Source organism: Arachis hypogaea, chromosome 16, assembly GCF_003086295.3.
Source record: "Arachis hypogaea cultivar Tifrunner chromosome 16, arahy.Tifrunner.gnm2.J5K5, whole genome shotgun sequence".
Classification (NCBI taxonomy): domain Eukaryota; kingdom Viridiplantae; phylum Streptophyta; class Magnoliopsida; order Fabales; family Fabaceae; genus Arachis; species Arachis hypogaea.
Genome location: NC_092051.1, coordinates 80,460,040 through 80,486,003, shown reverse-complemented (window position 1 = coordinate 80,486,003; position 25,964 = coordinate 80,460,040). Strand labels below are relative to the sequence as shown.

At 34.2% G+C, this 25,964-nt stretch overlaps 1 protein-coding gene across 2 annotated transcripts; it reads left to right on the top strand.

Moving 5' to 3' along the window:
• Positions 1-15,613: 15,613 nt before the first annotated feature.
• Positions 15,614-19,608, top strand: LOC112754389 (histone deacetylase HDT1). Of its 2 annotated transcripts, XM_025802015.3 has the most exons (11): positions 15,745-15,846; positions 15,969-15,998; positions 16,429-16,499; positions 16,601-16,815; positions 16,946-16,968; positions 17,055-17,087; positions 17,164-17,348; positions 17,881-17,997; positions 18,068-18,158; positions 18,969-19,104; positions 19,223-19,608. In XM_025802015.3, exons 3-11 carry the CDS (start codon positions 16,482-16,484, stop codon positions 19,281-19,283), a joined length of 879 nt encoding a protein of 292 aa, XP_025657800.1. In that variant the 5' UTR covers positions 15,745-15,846; positions 15,969-15,998; positions 16,429-16,481; the 3' UTR covers positions 19,284-19,608. The 2 variants fall into 2 exon arrangements, with proteins under 2 accessions (XP_025657799.1, XP_025657800.1); XM_025802014.3 differs by lacking the exon at positions 15,969-15,998 and having other exon boundaries at positions 15,614-15,846.
• Positions 19,609-25,964: the final 6,356 nt, after the last annotated feature.

Below are 25,964 nucleotides of genomic sequence, written 5' to 3'. Positions count from 1 at the left end.
CTATTGCAACTCCCCGGCAACGGCGCCAAAAATTGACACGGCAGAAATTTGCAGATTAATAATTATTAAGAAAAATGGCATTACAAGTACAACTCTTAACCAGCAAAAATCTATTTGTCAATTTAGAAAAGAGTTGTCACAAATTTTAGAAATAAAATACTCGGAGTATGAGTCCCAGGTCGTCTCCCAACGAGTTGCAGGAAGATGTGCTATTTTACTAATCAGAGGTTTTCCAAAATGGTTTTTTTTTAGTTTGATAAATAGGAAATTAAATTGGAGAATTTATGTAATTTAAATAAAATCTCGACCGGGAAAAGATTAATCAGAAGTTCTATCCTTGTTGGAATTTTTTCAAGATCAATCAATAATTAGTATTTGTTTCCACTTAGTTAACCCTCAACGAATGAGGGAAAGTCAAGTTAAAAGTCAACTTCTATTCACAACCCCTAATCCTCTCCCTTGGGAAGGATTAGAGTTAGTGACTAACAAGCCAACCAATAACAAACCAATTATAATTGAACTCTTGAGTATTCCAACTCAAGGTTCTCCTATTAATCAACTCCCAATCAAGTTGGGAAACTACTCCATTATCATAAATGTAGACTTTACAAAATAAAAAGGGGAAATAAAAAGAGACATGATAAATGATAATCAAAGAGATCAATTAAAAAAAAATAGTCTTGCATTAATGAACTCTAAAAGTAATCCAATGTTAACTCTGGATAGATTAAGGATATGAAAGAGTAAGTAAAAAGTAAGTAAACAAACTAGAATGACCAAGTCCGGAGTAGACTCTTCTCAATAACCGAAGCCAAAATCTTCAAATCCTCAATTATGAGTATATAGAAAAAAACCTAGGGGAAGAGAGAAAATAAAAAAAAAACTAAAAATTATGTGGAATGAATGTCGTCCTTTGTCTCTGCATGTTCCCTAGCTCTAATCTGCATTTCTGGGCCGAAAACTGGGTTAGAACGCGGCCCAGAATTCACGTCAGCGACTTCTGTAAATTCTGCAGATCGCGCACGCCACGCGACCACATCGTCCACGCGTTCGCGTCATCCGGCATTTTTCCGTGCCACGCGTCCAGGTTGTCCACGCATTCGCGTCACTTGTGCAGCTTCCAATCCACGCGGTCGCGTGAGCCATGCGCCCGCGTCACTTCTCGCTGGTCATCTCCTCAACTTCTTGTGTTCCTTCCATCTTTGCAAGCTTCCTCTTCATTCTCTAAGCCATTCCTGCCCTATGAAACCTAAAACACTTAACACACGGATCACAGCATCGAATGGTATAAAGGAGGATAAAATAAAAAAATATACAATTAAAAGATTTTTAGGAAGCAAGTTTTCAATCATAGAATATTTTTAGGAAGGATTTGTAAATACATGCAAATCATATGAATAAGTGGGTGAAGACTTGATAAAACCACACAATTAAACACAATATAAATTATAAAATAGTGGTTTATCACCACTCATTCGAGACGGCCTCTGCTTAACGCAGGAAACTCTGCTCTGCTTTGGGGAATCGGAAAATGGCTGTAGGTAACTTAGTATCACTACAGAAACTCTGGGTTGCATCAAGCAACTAATATATATAAATATAGCTCTGGGTTGCATCAAGCAACTAATATATATATAAATATAGCTCTGGATTGCATCAAGCAACTAATATATATATAAATATCTCTTTATTATATTACTCTTCTCTTTATATCTCTTTACTCTGTTCTGGTTTCTCTTTTCTCTGTATCTCTTTACTCTGCTTTGGTTACTCTGTTCTCTGTATCTCTTTACTTTTCTCTGATTACTCATTCCTTTATATCTATGTTACCCTTCTTTTCTTTATCTCTTTACTCTACTCTGATTACTCTGTTCTTTGTATTTCTCTATTCTACTCTGATTTCTCTGCTTAACGTATATATTTAAAGCTTATGTAAATTTCGATATGAATAGTTAGCTTGTCCCAAGTATAGGTTCATTAAGTCTATACTGAAACAGTTTAACTTTTCATATAATACCTAACCCTAGTCGCAACTCAAGTACTAGCTAAGTTACCCTAGTTCGTTCACTAGTCTCTGTCTATTTTTCTGTCATTAAAACTTTACATACTTTTCTTTGACTTTTATCTTTTCTTCAACTTTTTATCTTTCTTTTATCTTTGCCTTACTAATATGTTCTTACCACTCCCTAAGTGATTTATGAAAGTAATTATGAGATTTTGCGCTTAAAGTTATCTTTCTAAAGCTTGTACAGAAAACTACCTTTTCCGCATTATTTTATTATTTTTATTAAAATATTATTTTTAATTAAATATTATTATTTAATATTTTATTATTATTTATTATTTTATTATTAATTTTTCGAAAATTATCTTACCTTTTACTTTTAACCTTTAAAATTCACTTTTTACCACCCGTAACTTTTAATATTTCTACTTTAACCACCCTAACTTTTAGAAATTACCAAATAACCCCTTAAACACCAAAAATTTTACTTCCTTGCCCTTTTAAAGATCTAAAGCCTGTTCTTTATTGTTCTTCATCACACTCAAAGTGTTCTTCATGTTCTTCATAAATTCTTCAGATTCTTTCTCTGTTTTTACCCGTTTTTCAGTCTTTTCAGCAACCGATTTTTACTATAATTCATAATAAATTAGCAGCCACTAAAACCCCATCTTTTCTACATGATTTTAACACAAATTGAACCCCAATTTAGGGCCTAGGGTTTCGTTTTCCAGCAGCTCCAAGAACATAAACTCAAAGCTTAAATTTCATCAAATTTCATCAAAATTTCACTAAATTTTCACCAAGAATCAATCATATATGCAACCAATTTTTAGCACAGCCAAATCATACAACATTCACACAACTCAAACACAAATAATCAAGATTAATTTCGTTACACCCTACCTTGATTTGCTGCTCCAAATCCGGTTACCCTTTGAAGTGTTCTTAAAGCACTTTTTCCTCCTAAAACACATCAAGAACAACTTTAAAACTCTAAACCATCAACTAAACAAACTTCAGCACTATCTTAGGAAGGTTATCCTCACCTTAAACATGCAGGAAATCAAATATCTTTGACCCACAAGTCAAGCTAAGCAAGAGATCTAAGGAAAACATCAAGAAAACACTTGTTTAAGCATGTTTCCTTGAAAACCAAATTCAAATGGGAAAGGGACAGCCATATAACCTTATTTTCAGCCTTGATAAGTTACATGGTTATGTAGAGAAAGAAGAGAGGATCATTTTGGTGAAATCGGAGTTTTGATTTGAGTTTTAGTTCAGAAGAAATCAAGCTTTGAAGATTAAGTGTTCATGAAAGTTTCTCTCTTTTCTCTCTTGTTATTTTCGTCCAAAATGAAGAAATGAGACAGCCTTGGAGTGTCTTGGGAGTGTAGGATGAGTTGTGATTGGTTGGCTTGGAGGTGGATTAAAATAATATTAAAATATCTCAGGTGTATAACTACTAAAACTAGGTGTATCGGAACACTTATAAAAACATCTCTAAAAAGTATTTTCTGAGCTACTAGCATAAATGACACAAGTAAAATATTTATTGTGAGAATAAAACATGTATAATGAGGCCTTAGCATTGCTAAAGTCATCAGAGAGTGCTGGTGCTAAGCTGCACCAGTAAACTGTGAACCCGGTTAAACCAATTTTCTGTTTTAAGTAAAACTAATCAGGTAACCTTATAATATCATTCAAGAAGCTTCTAATACTCATATAATGATGATATTATCCTATTATCTCTCTTCTCTCATGAATCAAGTCCGGTTCATCAAATTGAGACTATTTACGAAAAACCGAATCAAAACTCCTAACCGATACGGTTCAAAAACTAGGTTCTTCGTGACTGTGTTATCGAGCTTGCCTCATAAAAGGTTCTAACTTAAAGATGACATAATGACAATGATGATTGAGATACTTGATGATATATCAGAGGTTCTCCCCTTACTAATCCTCCGGAGAAATCTGTACTTTCAGAAAAGATCTCGCGTACTTAAAAATCAGGGTTGTTACATAGTTAACCTCTAACTATGGAGGAAAGTCAAGTGGACTAATCAATTTAATTCCTCAAGTCTGAGTCAACTCCTAAGGAAAGACTAGCTTTAGAGGGATCCAAATCAACCAGCAACCTTCAATTAACAATCAACAAGGGAGTTTGATAACTCAAGAGTCTCCAATTACTCGACCAAAGCCAAGAACATAAAAATCTAACTTAAAATCCTCCCAAGCATTCTATCAAACACTTGGAAGGCACAACATAAAAAACTAGCAAGGAATATTAAATCTAAAACCAACAATTGCAAGCATCAATAACACAAATTAAAGAAAGCAATCATAAATATGAAGTACCTCGAATTGCATTAAATAGAGAAATAAAATCTAACAAGAGAATTCATGAACCAAATAGCAACATAAAGTAATCAATAAGGGAAATAAATAAACTAGAATGCTAGAACAAATAAAAGTAGAAGAGAAACTAAATTAAAGGAACATTGAACCTGGAATTGAAAAGAAATAAACCTAAAACTAAGAGAAATCCTAAAACCTAGAGAGAGGAGAGAGCCTCTCTCTCTAGAAACTACATCTCAAACCTAAAATTATGTGAATGAATGTTGTATGAATGAATAGATTCTCCCACTCTGTAGCCTCTAATCTGTGTTTTCTGGGCTAAAAACTGGGTCAAAAACAACTTAGAAATTGCGGGGGCGATTTCTGATACGTCCAGCACGTGGCTCTGTCACGTGTACGCATCGTCCACGCGTACGCGTGGATTAAACTTTCGCCAGGTCACACGTATGCGTGATCCACGCGTGCGCGTCACCTAACAGCATGGCAACTATGAAAAATTATATATCATTTCGAAGTCCCAGATGTTAGCTTTCCAACGCAACTAGAACCGCCTCATTTGGACCTCTTTAGCTTAAGTTATGGTCCATTTAGTATGAAGAGGTCAAGCTTGACAGCTTTAGCGATTCCTTCAATTTCTTGTATTCCTTCCACTTTTGCATGCTTCCTTTTCATCCTCTAAGCCATTCCTGCCCTATAAACGCTGAAATCACTTAACACACATATCAAGGCATCGAATGGTAATAAGAGAGGATTAAAATTAGCAAATTTAAGACCAATGAAGCATGTTTTCAATCGTAGCACAAAATTAGGAAGGATTTGTAAAATCGTGCAAATTGTATGAATAAGTGTGCAAAGACTTGATAAAAACCACACAATTTTAGCACAAGATAAACCATAAAATAGTGGTTTATCAATCCACCAGCTGAAGGTGGCAACCTGGAAAGTCGCCACACCCCTAGCTCATCTTTGAGTGCACTGAGGACGGTGCAAACTTTTAAGTGTGGGGAGGTCATCCAACCAGTCGGTGTTTTTGGGTGACAAGTTTCTAATCCCAACACTTTTGCATTTCATTCTTAGGTCTTTTTAGGACTTTTTGTTGCATTTTCTTATTTTGCATATATATACATAATATGCTTAGTCAAAATGATGAAATTTTCCCAAGAAATCTATCTATAGGGCACCCCATTTGATTGAAAAAAGAAATTAGAACTTGTTTGAATTACATATATTGTGGAACATGATTTTTGAGCTAAGAACACAAGCATGTGAGATTTGAGCCTAAGTGTGTGGTTACATCATATAACCACTTATTTTCATTCTTGTGTGCATTATTCTCTTTCTATGATTGTAATCTTTGGTTTGTTTGATTGTTTATGTCCATTATTTTGTGTATGAATGCACTTATATGATTGAGGCCATTATTTCAAATAGCTCACTTACCCAAATAGCCTACCTTTTATCTTCCATTGTTAGCCAACTTTGAGCCTATTCTAAACCCATTTGTTCTTAGTTTTAGCATATTACAAGCCTAAAGCGAAAAACAATAAATATCCCTTGTTTGGATATTTAATTAGTTTAAGCTAGTGAGAGTGTTTATCATTTGATTTTGGGAAAGTTGGAAACATTGGGTAGAGATAAAAGTGTATTTTGCGACTTTGTTGAAAATCATGGGAATTGGGTGCATACTCATGCATCGAATGTTAAATCATATGCATTGATGATTTTGTATATATTTTAGTTTGAAAAGAAAAAAAATGAGAAAAACAAGAAGAAAAAAATAGAAAAAGAAAGAAAAAGAAAAGTAATAAAAAGGGGACAAAATGCCCCAAAGTAAAGTTCAATAAAAATCAATGCATATGTGTGGTGATCAAAAGAGAATGCATGAGTATGTGAAAAAGTGAAGAATGGGTAGTTAGGTTAGCTTTGAGATTGTATAGGTTGCTATATAGGTTAGGTGGGAGGTTTAAGCTTATCAAAGATTCAAATTCTAGTCCACTTGACCATATATACACCCTTACCTTGACCCTAGCCCCATTACAACCTATGGGAAAGTCCTCATGATATTTGTATGCATGCACGAAATAATTGTTGATTGTTAGATGAAAAACAAATCATGGAAAGCATGATTAGGAGAGAATTGAGTGAATCAACCCCATATACTTGAGTGACTAGAGCAGATACACATCCGATGAGGGTTCGATCGCTCAATTACATGCAGAATTCAAGCTTGAGGGTATTTCATGCAGAATTCAAGCTTGAGCAAAGGGTGAGCAATTAGTGGTAGCTTGGCATCATGTAGTTTAGTTTCTAGAGAGAGAAGCTCCTTCTTCTCTCTAGAATTAGGGTTCTTAGGCTTATTTCCCTCTTAGATCTAGGTTTAATTAATTGTTCTCATCTTGTTTTCTTTACATTTTCATGCTCTAGTAGTTTGATTCTCTTAGTTTTCATGTTAATTTTCTCTTTATGTCTCTTTTATGTTAATGAACTCATGTTGGATTTGAATCTCTTTTAATGTAATTTAATGTTTGATGTTCTTTTATTGTTGATTTGAGTTGTTAATATTGTTGTCTTGCAATTGGTAGTTGGTAGATTTTATTCTTCCTTGCAATTTATTATGCTTTCCTTTTATGCCTTCCAAGTGTTTGACAAAATGCTTGGTTGGATGTTAGAGTAGCTTTTTGAGCATTCTTGGCTTGGAAAGAGGAATTAGGTGATCTTGAGTCATGAATACTCAACTTATGTTGGTGATCTAGAGTTGTTAGTTAATATTATTTTCATTGACGCTAGTCTTTTGCTAATTCAATTAGTAAGTTAATATTGTTGACTAAGACTTTTGGATTGAAATTAGCTAGTCTTATTAGACTTTCTTCGAGTGTGAAGATAATATGGTACCTTCTTCCATCATCGGGGATGACGTATTAAGATAAATTCTTGTTAATTATTATTATTAGTGAATAGGATAGAAAGCCTATGATCTCAACCCTTGCCATGAATGTCTCTCTTTATTACTTGCTTTCTTTAATTGTTTTCTTTACTTTTCTTGCTATTTATTTTCTTGTCCTCTTATCAAATCAAACCCCCTCTTGTATTTTCATAGCTAATAATTGACCACTTCATTGCAATTTCTTGTGAGACGACCCAAGGTTTCAATACTTCGGTTAACTTTTCAATGGGGTTTGTACTTGTGACAACTCAAATTTTTTATGTGAGAATTGTTTGTTGGTTTGGAGCTATGCTTACAACAAAGTTCTTATTTTTATAAGAGAAATTCTAGACCGACATGACAATTTCCTCATTATCAATTCACGAAACACAAAAATAGAGTATGATAAACCTAAATTTGGCCAGAAAAATTGAGCCCTAAGGTTTATCACGAAGAACAAAATCACAAAATCAGGATATATATACCTGAAATTCGAGATGGTTACGAGAAGAACTGAGAGAGCGAGTTGAGATTAGATGGAAGAAGCGCCAGAGGGAGCAGATGCGATGAGAGCGGCGGCGTAGAGAGCTCTGCAACAATGGGAGTAGACGCGACGAGAGCGACGGCAGAGGGAGCTCGTGCGACGGAGAGAAAAAGCAGTTGTACGATGGAGAGAGGAAGAAGCACATAAAGGTAGGAGTTGGCAGCTGTGTTTTATTTGTGAATGGAGCTCCAAACAGAGTGTGAATTGAGCTCGAGAGAGAGAGTGGATAAGCTAGGTTTAAGCTAATATTTTCCGATGTAATGTTTTAAATTACAGACAGATTTTCTGTCTGTAATAATTTAATAAAATACAGTATTTTTGTTCATTTAAATATAGACGGATTTTCTGTCGGTAATTATTTTTCACGAAAAAAATTAATTTTTTCGTACAAAATTATCGACAAATTCTCTTTTTCGTCTATAATTTATCCTAATTCATTTTTCTTTGTTTTCAAAAAAAATTCTCTCGTAAAATTTTTCTATATTTTCGTGGGATAAAATCGTCAGAAATATCCATTTGTAATAAATAAATTTTTAGTAGTGCTTATATATATTTTATGTGGACCCGCCTTATTAATACAAAGTGAACTATAATTACCGTTTGCAAATTTCAATCACAAAAGATTCAAAAAAATCGTATTACGAAAAATCAAATTTTTACATAATAAAGTATAATTTGATAAAAAAAAACACATTATCATTTGAATCAGATATCGAATTTAATCTTATGATTCAATTTAAATACTCAATTATCCTATATATTCAATTAAAAAATATAATTTATAATATCATCTTGATGCTAATTTATAGTTTTAATATATTATAATATTAATTTGTTATAGTATTGATCAATAATAATAATTATTAATTTTTAATTTCTTTTTTCTTTTTTAAATATTATAAATTTTTTTTCATTTTTTTTATATGTTTTTATTTTTACATTTTTTTTATTTCAATTGGATATTTAATTATCTAAACTGAATCAAGCCGATTTTAATCGGGTTGGATTAGTTTGAATTTGACTTAAAACAACGTTGAACCTTATCCAAACAAATCCAATTACATTTTAATATGAAAAGGTAATTGGTGCATTTCATATATATTACTTTGTGGGGTGTTATCCAGAATTGTGAACCTACAACTTTGCAGAACCAACATGCATGCAGGCAGCGTGCTGCCTAATACTAACACAAATTGTGTGATGCAGGTAGCAGAATAAGAAGCAGCACTAATAGTGGGTCAACACGCCACTTGTGTGTTGGCCTGTTGGGCTTACATCTCTACCACCTTCATATATACTAATAATTATCCCTGATTAGCCTACTTTAATTTAAAATAAAAAATAAAAAAAAAAACTCATAATACCTTTTCATATTTAAAAAAATAGCCCCAAAACTTTTTGTTGGTTTTGCTTCTTTCTAAGAAATAAAACGCCTTCCTGAAAAAAAAAATATGCGTGAGGAATCGGTCCCTAATAAATATAAATAATAAAATAAAAATTTTTAATTTTAATGTAAAAGATTTTATGCTTGACGTTGATACATTTTGGATATAATACTTATTAACATTCTTCTAATAAGCATATTTGCTTTGTCTAAATGTGTCTTAGTACGTCACCAAAAAAAAAATGTGTCTTAGTAAAAAAATAAAATATTTTTTTCGAATATACTTTGACACATCTAAATACTATCACGTGTCAACGTGTCCAACATTATTTTTAATATGTATTCTTGAAATGAGTTTAAAAATAATATATATTATTATTTATTAAAATATAAAAATATTTTAAATATTTTATATAATTAAAAAAGACATTAAAATAGTTAAAAATTTATTTTATATTTTAATGTTAATAAAATATTAAAATAGTATTATAATTTACCTAAAAATAATATATATATATATGTCGTGTCCTATCTTATAAGATTTTAAAATTTGTGCATTCATGTTATATCGTATCTCGTGTCTTTATCAGTGTGCGTGTGTTATAGATTTTATGAAACTAAAATTTTCTTAATAATTATTTAGATGATGAATATAAATAATAATTTGAGAAAATGATAAATAAGTAGTTGACTTTTTTATTTACAAAGATTTAAATTTTTAAAAATTTAAAAAAATACATTTAAATTTTTACTTTTTTTTTTTAAATCTGGATATATCGATTTTTTATGTTCACTTCAGTCGGTCAAACCTAACAAAAAAATTAAAACAAACTCTCGTCGTATTAACCTAGTTAATACAATTATATACGTGAAAGAATTTTTAAATTAAAACAAATTAAATTTATGTGTCCAAAAATTAAAAATTTAAATATATTTTTAAATATTGGTAAATTTTGTTACAGCATGAATAGATAAGGATGAATGCTCATTTAAGGGTGGATCTAATTTCCTATGTAAGGAGCAAATTCTCATGGAAAAGTACAATTAATAAAGTTTGAATAGTTGAATTTATTTGCCTATAAAAGCATGAACGAGGCAAATGGATTTTACACAGTTACAAATACTTCTCCTTCTCTTTCTCTTTACAACAATAAAATTATCTTCTCTCTTTATGTTACTGCATATAAATATATAAAGTATTTTATCAAGTTACTTATATTAATATTAGAGTCTTCTATTTACATTTTATTTTATATTACCTCTTCCTTATTTATTTATTTAGTTATTTTATAACACGTTATCAGCACGAAGCTCTAGTCAAATTTTAGGAAGACTTCAGGTAACAAATTTTTCATTATGTCGAAACTCTCTCATCTTGAATTCAATGCTCTTGATATATCTGAAAATAATTATTTATCATGGATATTAGATGCTGAAATCTATCTTGATTCAATGGATCTTGGAGATACCATTAAGGCTGAAAATAATGCATCCCAAAAGGATAAAGCTAAAGTCATGATTTTTCTTCGTCGTCATGTTGACGTATGATTGAAAAATGAATATCTCACATTAAAAGATCCTGCAGATCTGTGGAAAGACCTTGAAGAAAGGTACAATCACGTGATACTTCCTCAAGCCAGATATGTTAGAAATAATTTTCTCGACCTTCCATGTCTCGAATGTGCTCCTGCAGCAGCAGTATCGAGAAAAAGAAATTAAAAATATTCTGAGTTAATTTCTTGCCTTCTTGTTGCTGAACGCAACAATGAGTTGTTATTAAAAAATCATGAAGCGCGCCCAGCTGGCGCTGCCCCATTTTCTGAAGTAAATGCGGCAAATTATCCTAAAAGAGGTAAATGGCAAGGTTTTAGTAACATGAAAAATTATGGAAGAAAAAGAAATTATGTTCACAAGAAAAGATCTCACCAGAAGTGGGATAAAGAAAGAAACAATGGGCAAAGTAAATCAATTGAGGATAAATACTTCTGTTGTGGTGGAAAGGGCCATTGGTCACGTACCTGTCGTACCCCAAGGCACCTAGTTTATTTTTTATCAAGTATCCTTGAAAAAGGATGACAAAGAAAATGAAACAATTTTTGTTTCAAATGATGAAAATTTCACCACTCATTATGATGCATCTAATTTCTTTAAGGATTCTGAAGGAAATATTGGCTATTTGATCAATGATGGAATAGTTTGATATATGTATGTGTTTGTTAAGTATTCAGGTGAATAATTTTACTGTACATGTACTTCTACTCATTTTATTATTATCATTTATTTTTGAAGAAAAATGGCAAGGACATATTATGAAGATATTTGCCTTGCGGATAGTGCAAGTTCGCACACTATTCTCAAAAGTGATATATATTTTACCCATCTTGTGCCAAAAGAGGAATATGTTAATATTATTATTGGCTCAGGCAATGTGATAGAAGGCTCCGGAAGAGCTATAATTTTGTTTCCTGGAGGAACAAAATTAATAATAAATAATGCACTGTTATCTACCAAGTCTCGTAGAAACTTGTTGAGCTTTAAAGATATTCGCCGAAATGGATATCATGTTGAGACAATGAATGAGGAAAATCATGAGTATTTATGTATCACAACTCATGATTCAAATAAGAAAGTTATATTAGAAAAATTACCCTCACTTTCATCTGGGTTGTATTATACGAAGATTAGTGCAATTGAATCACATGCCATTGTAAACCAGAAGTTTACTAGACCAAATGAATTCATAACTTGGCACGACCATTTGGGTCATCCGGGAATAACCATGATGAGGAGAATTATTGAAAACTCTCATGGACATTCACTAAAGAACCAGAAGATTCTTAAAACTAGTGAATTTTGTTGTGCTGCATGTTCTCAAGGGAAGTTAATTTTAAGGCCATCACCAGTAAAGATTGGATTTGAGTCCCCTGAATTCCTAGAAAGGATTCAAGGTGATATATGCGGACCTATTCATCCACCATGTGGATCTTTTAGATATTTTATGGTCCTAATAGACGCATCTTCGAGATGGTCACATGTGTGCTTATTATCTTCTTGCAACCTGGCGTTTGCGAGATTACTGGCTCAAATTATTCGATTAAAAGCACAATTTTCAGAAAATCCAATCAAAGCAATTCGTCTTGATAATGCTAGTGAATTTACTTTCCAAGCTTTTGATGCTTATTATATGGCTAATGGAATAAGTGTTGAACATCCAGTAGCTTATGTTCACACACAAAATGGGTTAGCAGAATCACTTATTAAGCGCCTCCAATTAATTGCTAGACCCTTGCTTATGAGAACAAATCTCCCAACCTCGGTTTGGGGGCATGCAGTTTTACATGCCGCAGCACTTATTCGTTTGAGGCCAACGAGTTATCATCAATTCTCTCCTATGCAATTAGCTTTTGGCCAGCAGCCAAATGTTTCCCATTTAAGAATATTTGGGTGTGCTATATATGTTCCCATTGCACCACCTAATCGCACCAAAATGGGACCCCAATGAAAATTGGGGATATATGTTGGATATGATTCTCCCTCTATAGTGAGGTATCTTGAGATACAAACTGGTGATGTGTTTAAAGCCCGGTTTGCGGATTGTCATTTTGATGAATCAAAATTTCCAACATTAGGGGGGAGAATAAGCTTCCTGAAAAGGAACTTAATTGGAATGCATCATCATTGATGCATTTAGATCCTCGATCAGGGCAATGTGAACTAGAAGTTCAAAAGATTATACATTTGCAAAGAATAGCAAATGAATTGCCTGATGCATTTTCCGATACAAAGAGGATTACCAAGTCGTATATACCAGCGGAAAATGCTCCAATTCGAATTGATGTCCCAGTAAGACAAGTAGCCACTGAAGCAAATTCACGCCAGAAGCGTGGCAGGGCGAAAAATGCCCCAATTCGAATTGATGTCCCAGTTGGACAAATTGCCACTGAAGCAAATACACGCCAGAAGCGCGGCAGGCCTGTCAGTTCCAAAGATAAAAATCCTCGAAAGTGAAAAGAGGTAAATATTCCTGTTGGAAAAGACATAGTAAAGACACCTGCAGTTGTCCAAAATTCTGATATAACGCCAGAAGACGTTCAGGTACCTGAAAATTGTGAAAATGACGAGATTTCGATAAATTATGTTTTTACAGGAGAGAAATGGGACCGAAATAAGACAATTGTCAATGAAATATTTGCATATAATGTGGCATTAGATATCATGCATGAAAGTAAGGATCTTGAGTCAAGATCAGTCGAAGAATGTCGACAAAGGAATGATTGGCCAAAATGGAAAGAAGCCATGAAGGCTGAATTAGACTCACTTGCAAAACGTGAAGTCTTTGGACCTGTAGTCCGTACACCTGAAGATGTAAAACTTGTTGGATATAAGTGGGTATTTGTGAGAAAACGAAATGAGAAAAATGAAGTTGTGCGCTATAAAGCCCGACTTGTGGCACAAGGTTTTTCACAAAGGCCCGGTATAGATTATGAAGAAACGTATTCCCCTGTAGTGGATGCGATAACATTGCATTATTTGGTCAGTTTATCTGCATATCATAAACTGCATATGCATTTAATGGATATGGTAACAGCCTATTTATACGGCTCATTAGATCGGGATATCTATATGAAAGTCCCTGAAGGACTAAAGATATCTAAACCATCTAGTGAATATTCGCAAGGGTTATACTCAGTCAAATTGCAAAGATCTTTATATGGTCTAAAGCAATCTGGACGAATGTGGTATAATCGTCTTACTGAGTATCTGGCCAAAAACGGATTCAAGAATGATGATATCTGCCCATGTGTTTTCATAAAGAAAACTACATCTGGGTTCATTATAATTGCTGTGTACGTTGATGATTTAAATATCATTGGGACTCCTGAAGAGATTCCAACAATTATAAAAACTTTAAAAGAAGAGTTTGAGATGAAAGATCTTGGAAGAACTAAATTTTTTCTCGGCCTGCAGATCGAGCATATAAAAAGTGGGATCTTTATTCATCAAACAACATACACAGAAAAGATCTTGAAGAGATTTTATATGGATAAGTCACATCCATTAAGTACACCAATGATCGTAAGATCTTTGGATGTGGAAAAGGATCAATTCCGTCCCAAAGAAGAGAATGAAGATATCCTTGGTCCTGAAGTACCATATCTTAGTGCCATTGGAGCACTAATGTATCTTGCTAATAATACACGACCCGATATATCATTTGCTGTGAATTTACTAGCAAGATATAGTTCCTCTCCAACCAGAAGACATTGGAGTGGAATCAAACAAATCTTTCGATATCTTCATGGGACGGTTGATATGGGATTGTTTTATCCCTATGGATCCAAGTCACAACTAGTTAGCTATGCAGATGCCAGATACTTGTCTGATCCACATAAAGGGAGATCTCAAACAGGATACCTGTTTACATATGGTGGAACAGCTATATCATGGAGGTCCACGAAACAGACGATTGCTGCAACATCCGCTAATCATGCCGAAATACTGGCGATTCATGAAGCTAGTCGCGAGTGTTTTTGGCTGAGGAGTCTGATCCAATACATTCTGTCATCATGTGGACTGATTGATCATAAGATAGCTCCAACTATCCTGTTTGAAGATAATGCAGCATGTATTGCTCAACTTAAAGGCGGATACATCAAAGGCGATAGAACAAAGCATATTTCTCCCAAATTCTTCTTCACTCATGACCTTCAAAATCAAGGGACAATTGATGTCCAACAGATCCATTCAAGTGACAATCTGGCATATTTATTCACAAAGTCACTCCCGAAATCCTCCTTTGAAAGACCGGTACATGAGATTGGGATGCGCCGATTTCGAGACATTAAATAATGTCAGCAAGAGGGGGAGACTGTACTCTTTTTTCCTTAGTCAAGTTTTTTTTTCCATTGGGTTTTTCTTGACAAGGTTTTTAATGAGGCAGTCCCCATCACAAAGGATATTGTACTCTTTTTCCTTCACTAAGGTTTTTCCCACAGGGTTTTCCTTTAGTAAGGTTTTAATGAGGCAATAATCCTAAATGAGCATCCAAGGGGAGTGTTACAGCATGAATAGATAAGGATGAATGCTCATTTAAGGGTGGATCTAATTTCCTATGTAAGGAGCAAATTCTCATGGAAAAGTACAATTAATAAAGTTTGAATAGTTGAATTTATTTGCCTATAAAAGCATAAACGAGGCAAATGGATTTTACACATTTACAAATACTTCTCTTTCTCTTTCTCTTTACAACAATAAAATTATCTTCTCTCTTTATGTTACTGCATATAAATATATAAAGTATTTTATCAAATTGCTTATATTAATATTAGAGTCTTCTATTTATATTTTATTTTATATTACCTCTTCCTTATTTATTTATTTAGTTATTTTATAACAAATTTTGCGGACAAAAAATTAGGACTGATTTGTTATTTTTTTGAATATTTTTTTTCTAAAGGTGATATTACGAAATTGAATGTAACTATGAATTATTTTTGTGTATTAAAATTAAATTTTAAAATAAAATATGAATAATCTAAAATATTAGTGAGTGAGTGTCGAGTGGTTCTTCCAGAAACTTTTATTTTCCTTCTGCTGCTGCTTGTGCGCCAGAGAGACGATCATGGAATTCTGGGGTAACCATAATCATCTTTCTTCCTCACTTCTTATGAACCTTAACATTCCCACTTGCTTTTGTATGCGCTATTCTGTTTTCCTTTAACTCTATTATTTTCTTCTCATCTCTCTAAATTTACAGGAATGACCTTGTATCTGTCTTGCGTATAATGTACGTCTAGTTTCTTTTCTATGATTTGGTTAATGCTCTTAGGGTTTGTGAATTTTGATTTCTGGTCAAAATTGACTTAATCCATAATGTAATTTTGTTCATTGGAGCAAAATACCATTGCCTCTTCCTTCATAATTCGTATCGTAACTGTTCTTCACTTCACGGGGAATTTTTTCAAGTAATCGGAGTTTGTAGATTACTTCCTTTGAAATACTTGACTGTAAAGAAATTAAGAAAATAATGCATGTTATTTTTAGAGTAGTTCTAGAAAATGTTGCCAGATAAATTTGTTACTCGGAATAAAAGAAAGGGGTAAATTAGTTTTTTATTTTCCCTTTTTTTCCCCTCTTGAAATAATGCCGAAACATATTCTAATAAGTTTCATAAAATTAACATGGTAATAGTGGATGTCTTTTTACAATTTTTTCAGGTGTTGAAGTAAAAAGCGGAGAAAGTCTCGAGGTTGATCCAGGATATGGCAAGATGATCCATCTTTCAATGGTATATACACATGATGACAATTTAAAAGAAAAGAATTGGAGTAATTCTGATCGCTTGAATTGATAATGGTTGTGTTTTAATGAAAAATGCTTCATATACAGGCATGCCTGGGTGAGGTTAAGAAGGATAAAGGCGAACCAGTGACTGTGTATGTGAAATTTGGTGACCAGAGGCTTGTGATTGGAACACTTACTTCTGAGAACTTTCCTCAGATTTCTTATGATTTAATATTTGAGAAGGAATTTGAGCTATCACATAACTGGAAAAATGGGAGTGTCTTCTTTACTGGATATAAAGCTGAACCTCCTTTGGAATCATATCCTTCTCAATAGTTGTTTGCTTTGATATGATATTACTTTTGTCTTCTAATGGTCAATAATCCATTCATATAAGTTCTATGCAGACACAGATATTTCCTTAACTTATTTTGTTTTTCTAATCCTTACTGAAAATGAAGAAGACTCTGAAGGTGAGATACTCTGCTCTATTTCCCTTTGATTTATGTTTTTCTACTATTTATTAGTATCTCAGCATAATCTATCACCTTTCTTTCAGAGTTCGAAGATATTCCAGTTGCTGCTGCCAATGGTAAGTATTCTGTCTTTTGTTGTTTTATCGTCAACTAGACATTTTCTGCACTCGATATCCTTAACTTTATATGTAGGAAATTCTGAGCTTGAGGTAAAGAATGCTGTCAAACTTGATGCCAATGAAGCTAAACAAAAGGAGAAAATAGGGGATCCAAGAAAGAAAGAGAAAGCAAATGAAAAGGATGCAAATGGTGAAGATGAGGAAGATTCATTTGATGCTGACTCTGATGAATCTGATGAGGATTCTAGTGAAGATGAGGTTTTCATATAATCTTGAAAATAGCTTGCAAAATCTGATTTTTTTTTTTTTTAAGGTTTTCTTAACTCATACCAAGAGAATGGATCATGATGCACATGTTTGTTTAATACTATTACTATGTAATTATTAGGCTTCTTTTGTAGTGAAATCAATATTGCTTTTGAAAAAATTAGAAAAATCCAGAGTACTGGTGTTTATGTCATTAAAAAGGGAAAATAATTGCTCTAGATGTCTTGGTGCCTAACATGCATGGGGTATGCCACTGCAGCTGATGTAGCAAACTTGATTGTTTGGCACCAACGTGTTCCACTGATGATTCCTGTGGTGGTAAACAGCTTAAGTGTGTTTCTTATGTGTTAATTTCATGATCATATCTGCTGCATTTTGTTTTGTGGTTTAGTCATATAATTTAATCTGAAATGAGATTGGTATTTTTGGTTAGCGATTCTTAAGGGATTTTATGTTGCTTTTTTTTTAAAAAAAAAAGGTTATTATTATTTATTTCTTATTTCTGTAACAATGTATTGTCTAGGCCATGGCAAATGGTGAGAAAGATGGTGAAGGTGAAGATGACTCTGATGATGATGATGACAAGGACGAAGATGATGACGATGACGATGAATCTGACAAGGAGGAGACACTCAAGAAGGTAGAGAGCATCATGCTTATTTTTTGTTTTAGCCGGTTGATTTTGAATTTTTACTTATGTTTTTCTATAGGCTGAATTGAGCAAAAAGAGGGTTCATGAATCATCCAAGAAAACACCTGTTCCAGAGAAGAAGGCAAAATTTGTTACTCCTGAAAAGATTGGTTAGTGAGTCAGACTTTCTCATAGTCATTATATCTTGTAGGAGATTTGTTTGTGTAATATCTGTCATGTTTCTGCACCCAAGCCTTGCATAGTTGCATGTTTTATACTCAATTTATGTACAGTAAATTAGATAAAGTTAATGTAATATAATTTGGTTGCACGAGTCATGTGGGCTCATGATTTGCATGGGCTGATCCTACTACCTTACAACGATGAGTTTTGATGCATGGTGATTTGCAAAAAGGTTGAATAATCACTCATGTCCCATTACCTCAATCTTTTGGTTGGACAAATTTGTGAAATCACCAGCACAAGCAGGGATGGACCTGGGTTAGGACATTTTGGGGCATATGCCCTGTTTCCAAGACTTTAGATTTTGTTTACATGTATATTATTACCCTTATTATATTGACTCGTACTTAAGAAAAAAGGAAAAAAATGTTAAAACATTTAAATATAATTATGTAAAACTAAATCAAAATCTTGGAGCAATAGTTAAGTTGTCCCGGGGACCTTAACCTCATGGGTTGAAATTGTGGAATTAGCTACCGACATTTGCATTAGGCTTGACTTTCCTTGGGTGTGACTGTGCCCCAAACTTGGGATGCTTGTGCACTAGACTGTTCCTTTATAACTATGTAAAACTATTTATTTTCTTTTGTATCATGCTTTAATTTTTTGGGCCTAATACTAAGATAGAAGTACAATGGTGAACAAAGTGAGACGTGCCTCTTCGTGCATCCATGCATGTTGTGAACAGACTAAAACTTGTGAATTATAAAATTGATGAGAAATATTCATATGTTCAGACAACAAGGGTGGTGTTCATGTTGCAACTCCTTACCCAACTAAGCAGGCTATCAAGGCAGCTGCCAATAATAGGCAACTGGTGAAGCAGCAGACTCCAAAGTTAGTTGGAGACTATGGCTGCAAGGATTGCAACAGGTGATTTGCATTCTCTTTCTGATTTATCGGCCACCTTATTTCCTTTTGCTAATTTTGTTTTCTCTTAAATATATTTCTTGTCTGCTCGCTATAAATTTGGTATTATATTGGTTTGCAGGTTGTTTAAGACAGAAGATGCCTTAAACTCCCATAACAAGGCCAAGCACAGTGCTAAGTGAAGGAATGAAAGTACATAAATATAAGTTTTTTCCTGAACAGTAAGCATGTGAATGTTTGTGGATTTTGGATGGATACAAGTTAGAAAAAGAAAAATGTACTCTAGCTGATCTAAGAAATCTAGTCTAGCCTAGTAGTTTTGTTGCTGAGGGTTATTCCACTTGGATTGTGTATTGGAGAGAAGAACCCTACTTTTTCGTATTGTTGGTTTGTCGCTATTATTCAGCCTCAAGTTTCTCGTAATTGTGTTGGTAACGAGGCTCCAACGTTGATGCTAAGGCCTTCCTTAAAATGATTTCTCTTATATTGATATCTTCTTGAGGACTATATATATTGCTGGAGGATTGGCAGTAATAAGATGAATGGAAGCTAACCTGTTAGGCTCAGCAAAATGGAGTCACTCAGGATTCAGCTTTTATTAATTTACTAATCAATGAGATGAACAATGTCTCAGCTTCTACGCAGGACTCATGGTTTTGCCAAGAGAATGGGTTTGTGCAATGCACAGTAGAGGTTATGGTTTTCTTTTGGACATGACACGAGTTCAAGAGGATATTTTTGGTATATTAAAATTAAAGGGCAAAATAGTAATATTATCTTATTCAAGAATCTGAACACTAAAAGAATTATATTATACTGGTTTTGGACATCGAAATTGATTCTCTTAATTGTTAAAAAAAATTGTTAATTGTTAAAAAAAATTGAGGGAATAAAGTGTGATTTCTAACTCTTGATTGCTCTCTCTCATATTTTTTATTGGTCCTACTTATAAAATTAATGGTGAAAGATCATATTTTAATGGTGAAAGATCATATTTTACTCCTTTGATTGTTAAAAAAAATTGAGAGGATTTATTCCTCTTAGACATTAAGGAGACTAAGAGTACATTTCAAAAATAATAGTATTGAAATGGCAGTACTCATAAGGTCTATTGGGCTAAATGAGAACATCAAGAAGTCCCAGAATACTCTTCAAGTTCATTGGGAGTCACAAATTTTGTATTAATTTTTAAAATTATTTAGTCTATATTTCAGTTTGATTTGTTGTTAAGATTCATCAAAAGATTTGATTTGGTTTTAATTTGTTTATTAATATTTTTAGGTATTTTAAATTTAAATCAAATCTGATCTAATTTAATAATCTAATAAGTTCAAATTTAATTTAAATTAGTTATTATATATTTAGATTCATATCTTAGAAGATTTGACACTAATCTATTAAAGTCTATTTAAACATTTTTTGTAAGACAATTTAGACAATTTTTTATGATAAATTTTATGGGTGTTATTATGCATGTTTTTCAATGTATATTCCAATAAGGCAAGAGCTTTGCTTGGTGCATGAAGAAATTCGACAAATTCAGTCTAAGGTAATTTTTAGTATTAGTTCTTTCAATTATAGTCTTTTGATCTAGGTTGTCAAGGACAAATTCTTTGAAAGTCTAGTAAAAAAAATCCTTCCGATGACCTATATTGCAAAGAACATGTTTTTTAGAGATCTAATAGAAAAATTTCCTTTATCTATCTTTTGTATTTTCGTTGTGTTTTTTATTATTCCTTTCAATTTTGTCTGTCGTTTCTTATCACGACATTATAGAAGTACCTACATTTTATCTCCCTTTGTGTGCGAAAAACTAAATCCTAAAAATGCCCAAAAAAATATAAAGTACCTTAACATAAGGTTTGGAAGAGAGATAGAGACTGAGAAACAGAAACTTAATTAAATCTCAGTATTATGTTTAGTGTAAGATATACATGACTGAATTATGTTTTATTATTTTGTTTGGTTCAAAATAAATACAAAGACTAAAATGAATAAAATGACCAAATCACCCTTGGTCATAAATTAAAATGAATACAGAAAAAACCCCCTAACTTTCTCCTCTTTTCTCTCGTTCACGTGCACTCTATTCCTTTCCTCCCATCCCTTTCCCCCTCTATTCTCTCTCTCTCTCTCTCTCTCTCCCCCTCGCATGTGCTCTCTCCCTCTCCTCTCATCTCTGTCTTCCTCTTTCTCCGGCAGCAGCAACGATAGCACTCACCACCATCGTGTCTCCCTTGTGTTTGAGTTCCAGTTTTGTGTCGTGCGGTGTCGTGTTGCTGTGTTCGAGTTCGAGTTCGAGTTTTGTGCGTTGTCGTGTCCAGCAGCCATGTCCGAGCTCCATTACCGCGCTGTGTTCGAGCTCCAGTTCTGCATCTTGCCGTCATGTTCGAGCTCAAATTCCACCCCGCGCCGTGCCGTGCCGCCGTGTTCAAGTTCCAGCTTCACGCCATGCCACTCTGTACCCTACTACAACGCTCAGTTCCAGTTTCGCACCGCCTCAATTCTTCTCTTTTCTATTTTGATTTAGAAATCCTTAGATGGTTGAATCTGTGTTTATGAGATTGAATTTATTTTTGGTATTTGTTCATACCCTGACCCAACAGATAATAGCCAAGCCCAATGACACTAAAAGGCCGACCAATAAAAGTGGATCTCATGATAAGTCCAACCTCTTTGAAGAGGTCGGACACTAACTCCAAGGGGTAAAAGCCCTACTTGCTCAAAGTAGATAAACTGTTTCCTAAAATCTCTACCTCGTCTAGAAGGTGGATCTCAACAAACTCCCAAGATAAAAGGAACACTTATCTATCAGAAAAGATAAGATTACTCCAACAATGGTGGTTAGCAATTCTACTATAAAAACACGGGCACCCCCAGGTATGACTCACGCTCTAATCTAGAAAAAAGCCTACTTAAACCCTTGCAAATTTAAGTATTGGAGTCTCTTGCAGGTATCACCCCCCATCTCCTCACGAGGAACTCGGACAGGCGGCACATCGGCACAAAAGAGGTCGGACACTGCCATACTAAGGGACCTGGACCTCACGTTCAGGACCAAATCAACGTTTCAAGAAACCCTCGGAATATTGGCACCATTGCTGGGGACTTGGAATTCATTCCACAACCATACGGACAACTGACAGGAAGACGGCCACATGCAATCTGAATCTGAGCAAGAAGTTCAGCTGGAGGCCCACGCCATCGTGCTCCCTCTTCCACCACAACACACTGAAGGACCCCACAGAGAAGGGCCCTTGGGAAACCCTCATCGAAGGAGGATCCATTTTGAAGTACACCACTTCGAGGATGTGGATCACCCCCAGGCGACAGAGATACTGAACATGGTCCACGGACAGCAAGATCGCTTGAGACAGCTTAAACATGAGGCCGAGCGACAACGAGAGGCAGAACGAAAATTAAGAAGAGAAGTGAGGTGACATAGGGAGCTAGAAGAAAAGCTCCAGAAGATGGTGATGCGTGAGCATCTTTCCTATCTTTTCCTAGTGAATTTGCATCTAACTTGTTCAGTTTAATTAAGAATTAATTATATTTTAGCCACTATGGATGCTATTTTGAGTTTTGTGCAATTTTATTCATTTTAGGTAGCATTCGGATGGATTTGATGAAGTTTCTGCAGAGAAAGAGAAGAAACCAAGGAGATGACCAGCAAATACTGACGCGGACGCATGGCTCACGCGACCGCGCGGAATGGAGGAAATCACAATGATGCAATCGCGTGCCTGACGCGAACGCATGGACTGGAATCTGCACAAATGATGCGAACGCGTGACCGACGCGTCCGCGTGACTCGCGAAAAAGGACCATCGACGCATGCGCGTGACCGACGCGTACGCGTGACATGCGCCACATGCAGAAAACGCAGAAAGACGCTGGGGGCGATTTCTGGGCTATTTTGACCCAGTTCTTAGCCCAGAAATCACATATTAGAAGCTGCAGAAGGGACAAATCAAGTGGTCCCCAACCCATCAGCTGAAGACTTGTTAATTAATTCGAATTTAAATTCAAATCTTATTAGAGGAAAAGATATTATTTTAATTTTAATTTTAGAAATTTGATTTTTAAATTATTAGGATTAGTTATAAAAGGGATCCCAATAGGGTGGTTCGAGAACAACATTCCACAACATTATTCTATACAAATTTACATTCCATATTCCATGAGCAACTAATCATCCATTGTTAAGGTTAGGAGCTCTGTCTATTGTATGGATTGATAATATTATTTTTCTATTTTAATTCATGTTTTGATTTATATTTCAATAATTGTTTTCGTTCTTTATTTTATGAATTTGGGTGGAACGGAAGTATGACCCATGTTCTAATTGAGTTCTTGTATAACTTAGAAAAGTTCTTTACTTGAACAATTGCTTGAAAACGTATTATCCTGAATTTCTAATTGTTTGTATTTAACGGGATACGTGACATATAATCCCTTTATTTTTGGATAATTAGAATTCTTGTGGCATATAAACTAGAATTTGATCATCACTTTCTAATTGGAATTAATTGACCAAGGAATTGGCAGTTGATGAATTTTAGAGGAGACTAGGAAGGTCTAAGGAATTAGGGTCTAGTCACAAATAGTTTGCCATGAATTAAATCTTGCATGATTAAAATAGTTAATAAGAAAAGTCAATCCAGAAATTAGATAACTCTGAAACCTTAATTGCCTTCTCAATATTTTATTCCCAACATTTTTACTTGCCTTTCTTCGATATTCTTTATATTGTTTAATGTCTTTTAAACTCCCAAACATTACTTTCTGTTTGTCTAACTAAGCCTATCAAACAGTATTGTTGCTTAATCCATCAATTCTCGTGGGATCGACCCTTACTCACGTAAGGTATTACTTGGTACGACCCGGTGCACTTGTCGGTTAGTTTGTGGGTTATAAATACCGCACCAAGTTTTTGGCGCCGTTGCCGGGGATTGATTGTGATTAACAACTACTCGTTGTTTGATTGCTTAGATTAGATAATTTTTTTTTATATTTTTTTCTATTATTATTTTTTTTATTTTGCATTTTTTCTTACGATTATTTTTTCTTTTTTCTTTTCTTTACGTAAATTTTTTTTTCTTTTCCCTTTCGTTTACGTTATTTTTTTTTTCCTTTTCCTTTACATCCCCCCTCCCCTTTATACCGTACCTTTTTTTTAACTTTTATTAAAAATAATAAAAAAATTAAAAATTAAAAACATTAAAAAATATATATTTAAATAAATAAAATAGCACTAAAATTTATTTTAATTTTTGAATTTAAGTTTGGTGTTACCCAGTTAATTTTATTTTAATTTTTCTGTTTATTTTTTTCTTTTAAATTTTTAAATTTTTTTATTTTATTTAGTATTTTTATTTTATTATTTTACACAGGTTACCTCACAGGGACTTCTCTGCACTCTGACGTAGAGAGTCTCATTTTTTCTTGTTTTCTGCTTGTGTATGTGCAGGAATAGAGACAAAGAACATCTCTTAGACTTTGATCCTGAACCTGAAAGAACTTTCAGGCGACGTTTACAAAAAGCAAGACTTTGCAAGGCTGCAGAATCCACTATGGCAAATAATAATGCTAATGCCAATGTGGTAAATCCGAATGGGGATGATCAACAGAGGAGAGTGCTTGACTCTTATTCTGTCCCTACTGCGGATCTTTATGGAAAAAGTATTGTGGTGCCTCCTATAGCTGCAAACAACTTTGAGTTGAAGCCACAACTAGTCACCCTGGTACAACAAAGCTGCCAATATCATGGACTTCCTCATGAAGACCCAAATCAGTTTATTTCTGATTTTCTGCAAATATGTGATACTGTGAAGACAAATGGAGTGAACCCAGAGGTGTACAAACTCATGCTTTTCCCATTTGATCTGAGGGATAAAGCAAAGCTATGGCTAGATTCCCAACCAAAGGAGAGTTTGGATACTTGGGACAAGGTTGTTACTGAGTTTCTCACAAAATATTTTCCACCAAAGAAGCTGACTAAGCTTAGGTTGGAAGTTCAGACCTTCAGGCAAAAGGAGGGTGAAACTCTTTATGAAGCTTGGGAGAGGTACAAGCTACTGACTAGGCAATGCCCTCCGGACATGTTCTCCAAGTGGACTCAACTAGATATCTTTTACGAAGGCTTGGGCGAGATGTCCAAGATGAGTATAGATACTTCTGCAAGCGGTTCACTACACAAGAAGAAGACACTAGAGGAGACCATTGAACTGATTGAATTGGTTACAAGCAACCAATATTTATACTCATCTAACAGGAATCCTGTGAACTCTGAGACCTCTCAGAAGAGAGGCATGTTGGAAGTAGAAGCTGTGAATGCTCTTCTTGCTCAGAACAAGCTTATGTCTCAGCAAATAAATCTACTTACTCAACAGATAGGTGGCATGCAAGTCTCAGCTATCAACACCCAAAATCCACCACAGGAAATCTCCTATGACATGGCAGGTAATTTTGTTCAAAATGATAATCATGATTATGCTCAACCTTCTTATGAACAGGTGAATTACATGGGGAGTGGTCCTAGAAATCCCAACAATGATCCATATTCTAAGACATACAACCAGGGATGGAGAAATCACCCAAACTTTGGGTGGAGGGACCAACCTCAGAGACCTCAGAACTTCAACAATAGTTCTCAGGGCGGTTTCCAGCAGAACAATTATTTGGAAGTAATATTGATAGGTTTTAGACAGGAAACCAGATCATCCATCAAGAACCTGGATATTCAAATGGGTCAATTAGCCACAAAGGTTAATGAAATTGATCAGAGGACCACTAATAGCCTTCCTGGTAACACAATTCCAAATCCAAGAGAGGAATACAAGGCTATCACCGTAATAAGTGAA